The following is a 4137-nucleotide window of genomic DNA, read 5'->3' as shown; positions in this document are numbered from 1 at the left end:
TCTTTTGACCCGAGGGGCTCAAAGCAGAATGAAAGCTGGAACTTTATTTGGGGTGCAGGGTCAGCCATGAGCTCGGGGGCAGAGCCTTGGCCCAAGGGGATGGTGGAAAATGAAAATGTGCGGGGGATTTGGTTGGACCAGAAACCAGGTTTGGGGCCCCAGGGGGTCCCTCGAGAGGGCGGGGGTTAAATGCCCAGAGCCCAGGGGCAGTGGGGGGAACACACCAGCCTCGTCCATTCACCGTGCCCCCCACACAGCCCTCACCCCACATCAGGGAGCCGCTGGGAACGTTATGTGATGCAACCACTTTATTAGAGGGGAGAGACCCAGGATGTGTGAGGCCAGGGGTGGGGGCACACGGGATGAGCTCAGAGGTGGCCCCTGCTCTTTCCTGATCCCACATACCCCTCCTTCTGGGGCTGAGGATGAGAAAGGGGATCCGTGAGGCTGGGCAGAGGAAGGGCCTGCTGAGCACCAGGCCTAGCCTGTGAGGGCGGGTGTCGCCTGCCCAGAGGGCCCACCGTAGGCTCCTGAGAAGGAAGGAGTCGCTGAGGTGGGTCACAGGACAGTTCCCAGCCTGTCCCCACCTCCGGCACGATTGGGAATGCAGGGGGTCCAGAGAGCTGCACCAGGTGTGCCGCCCGCGCTGTTGCTGGCAGCTGGGTGGGGGAGACAACGGGACGTGGGGCCTGGGTGGGAGCCCCCCAGCCGGCCTCCCCAGAGCTCCAACACCTGGCTGCAGGCACTCTGGGGATGGCAGCCAGGTTGGGTGGGGGGACAGGGGCGGGGGAGTGGAGGGGGAGCACGGGCCTCAGCAGCCGCTGTTCCTCCGCCGGGAGGCGTGGTCCCGCATGGAGCGCTGGAGCTCAGCGAAGGTGAGCGAGCCCAGGGTGATGGCGCACGGGCCCACCAGGTGGAAGCCGAATTTCTGGTAGAAGGGCACCAGCCTGTCCTCACACATGAGCACGGCCCGGTGCACTGCCGGCTGCCCGCCCAGGTACTGCAGGAACCGCCACATCAGGATGACGCCCTTGCCTTGCCCCCGGAAAGTGCGGTGCACGGCCAGGGCGCGGAGGTGGGCCGTGTGGCCCCCCGGCCGGTGCAGTGCCATCGACTCCTGCGAATATGCAGGGGACGTTATCCAGCACGTCTCTGTTGACACCTGCCTCCCAAACCAGCCCCCCCACCGGCCTCCAACTGGGGCTCCGTTCCTACCCACGGAGGGCCCCAAACTGGGAAGCATACCCTCAGCCCCGTGAAGGACCCTCTGGAAGGCCTTTGAACCCCCAAGAGGTGGGTCCTTTTGAGCTGGGAGAGGACAGAGGAAGGAATCCCAGCCCAGGGGCTCTTCTGCCTCCCTCTAAGCCAGAGAAGCCTGGGCCTGGTGGTGGCAGCCTCCCTCCCGGAGGCCGAGCCCCTCAGTCACCCTGCCCTCACCTGAGTGAGTTTCTCCTGGTCCCAAAGCGAGGCGATGATGAAAGCCACAAGGCGGCCCTCCTGGAACCAGCCCATGGACAGCTCGGGACACAGGGTCAGGAAGTGCTTGATCTCATCCAGATACAAGGGGCAGATGCCCAGGACAGAGATGAAGGCTGGCAAAGGAGGGATGGCGGTGGCTCAGTGGTCCCCATGCCGCTGGCCGCTGCACCAAGCGTCTGCTCAGAAGCAGGTGTGGTTTCCCACTCCCCTCCCCCACAGGAAACCAGGGGATTCAGGGCCCTGCCCATCCCTGCTTTGCTGTGCACACAACACACACACACATTCAATCTGATACTCTCGGGCCCCAGCCACCAAGGACAGGAGCTCCTCCCCAAGGGCAGACCCCGCGGGAGCCCGCTCACCTTCACGCTCAATCTCGAACACGCTGGTAGCATCCTCCGGGGTGAGGCAGCGAAACTCGCTGGCGGGAAGTGTGTGGCGCCGCTGGCGGCCTGGGGCCTTCAGGATCCCAGGCTGCAGGGGCGAGGCCTTGGGCTCCCGGTGGCCCGTGCTCTGTGTGGACATCCTGGATGCCGGTGCCTCCTCGGGGCGCTGCAACTTCAGAAGTGGCCGGAAAGGGCCCCCCAGCACCTATCGGAGGGGAGCAAGAGCCAGGGGCATGGTCAGCCTCTGCAGTAGGGGCGGGCCGGGGTGAGGGCACCTCTTGCCTCTTGTAGCTGGACCTGGGGTCAGGTGAGTCCCAAAGCAGGTCCTGGGGACTGTAAACATTGGTGCCCTCTCCCCACCTTTCCCTTCTCAGTCAGAGGTACCTGCGGGACAGGCCTTCTGAACCCCCGGGTCCGGCCTCACCGCCCTCCAGGGGCAGTGGGAAGGTCAGGCGCCCCGACACTGCTGCCCAAGGTCGGAGGGGGTCCACTGACCACTCCTAGCAAAGTTTGTCCTGTCTGCCCAGAAGGAGACTTTCTGGACCTTTGGGTGGAAGATTCCCCGGCTCCAGCTCTTTAGGCAGCTTCAGCCTTTGACGCTGGAGCAAAAGACCTTTACACCAGTGGTTCTCCAGGAACCTTCCCATTTACTCGGACGGCCTCAGACTGGACGGTGCGCGCCAGGGAAAGGCATCAGGAGAGCAGCGGTAGCCTGAGGGAGCAGGGAGTGGGCCTGGGGAGCATGGAGACTCCTGCCCCTGGCTCGCCCACCCCGCTGTGGAGCTTTGTCTCTCCCGGGTGCCCCGCAGATTCTTAGAGCTGGCCGTCCTTCCCTTACAAAGCCCATGGCTTCCGTATGTTCCTTGTCCCGCCTCCCCTACATTTTCTCCCTACATCCCGAAGCCCCAGGCCAGATAGCTCCTGTTCCTGAAGGCTGGGAGCCAGGGGGAGGGGACCCACTTACCAGCACCCTAAATAGGGGCCCGGTGTTCCTACCACAGAGCCGATACCCCTGGAGGTGGCCACAGGCACGGGAGCCAGGGAACTCTGGGACGCCTGCCACAGCAGGTGTCTGCAGGAACTCGTGATGCCCTCACCCATTTATAATCCCCCCCTCCCACCTCTAAGTCACACCCGCAGGACGGAGCCCTTTCCCCACCTGCTGAGGGTCAGACATCAGCCTGACACACTGGATACACAAGGGATTACAGTAATTGATTAAGGTCCCAGAATGTGGGCGGGGAGGAGCGCAGGGCTAAAACCTCAGGGGTCGGCTCTAATCCCTGCTCTGGCTGGGACAGGCGGTCACCCTTTGTGACCCAGAGGCTTGAGCAAGCCCACCCCGAGGGGCCTTCTGGCTCCTGCAGGCTGACAGGCTGCCATTTAGGGCGCCCGCTGTGTGCTGAGCTGCTGGTAAGAATATCCTTTAATCCACTGGGCAGCCCTGCCCAGGACTAACCCCACTTTACAGAGGAGGAGACTGAGGCTCAGAGAGGTTAAATAACTTGCTTAGAGCCTCCCGGCAAGTCTCAGAGACAGGTAAGTCACCCCCAGGTCTGTCTCCTCGTACCACGCTATTACAGGATGTGTTGATTTTCCGCACGGCAGATACACATCTTCACGGTCCTACTGACCATCAGACTGGGTCAGGGTCTCCCAAAGCAAAGGGAGCCAGTGGGTGCCCTGTCGGCCTTGGGAGGAAATGCCCAGATCTCAGTGAGCCTGGAGGGGCAGGCACGCCTGGAGGCCGCAGTATTCAGACCTTGCGGTGTAGACAGAGGCAAACCACTGATCACCAGACAAACCCCTCTGCATCCTGCCCTCATAAATTACTTCCTCCGTGTATATAAGCAACAGCCCTCCTTCCAGAACGTTCTGGGGAAAAGCCCCGGGTCCAGAAGGAAGAGTCGAAGCCTCATGCTCACTGCATGCTCATCGCCTGCCACAAAAACCAGCCGAAAGAAGCATGCGGTCCTCAGTGACTCGTGTCCCCCTGCCGTCACCCGGGTACTCGGCCAGGCCTCCCACACCTGCTATTACCCCGAAGCACTTAACCAACCCCGAGGTGGTGCCGCCACCCCTTTACAAGACTCCTGCTAAAGCTGGGCTCACGCCCTGGACCCGCAATCCCACTCGAACACCGAAAGAGCTAGAAGCGTCCCCAACTGGAAACAGCCCGAACAACCATCCACACTAGAAGGGACTGTGGAATATACGCAAAATGGAGGATTATCCAGCACTGAGAGCAAACGACCGTGGTGACATAGGGCAC

General features: G+C 62.2%; 1 protein-coding gene across 1 annotated transcript; it reads right to left on the bottom strand.

Annotated features, from left to right (window-relative positions):
- Positions 1-286: 286 nt before the first annotated feature.
- On the bottom strand, positions 287-2911 carry AANAT (aralkylamine N-acetyltransferase). Its single transcript, XM_029927501.1, has 4 exons — positions 2830-2911; positions 1842-2070; positions 1438-1592; positions 287-1117 (listed from the first exon to the last, which is right to left on the bottom strand). Exons 2-4 carry the CDS (start codon positions 2002-2004, stop codon positions 812-814), a joined length of 624 nt encoding a protein of 207 aa, XP_029783361.1. The 5' UTR covers positions 2005-2070; positions 2830-2911; the 3' UTR covers positions 287-811.
- Positions 2912-4137: the final 1226 nt, after the last annotated feature.

The sequence above is a fragment of the Suricata suricatta genome, chromosome 17, assembly GCF_006229205.1.
Source record: "Suricata suricatta isolate VVHF042 chromosome 17, meerkat_22Aug2017_6uvM2_HiC, whole genome shotgun sequence".
Classification (NCBI taxonomy): domain Eukaryota; kingdom Metazoa; phylum Chordata; class Mammalia; order Carnivora; family Herpestidae; genus Suricata; species Suricata suricatta.
The sequence above is the reverse complement of the archived record's forward strand: the minus strand, read 5'-3'. Positions and strand labels throughout refer to the sequence as shown.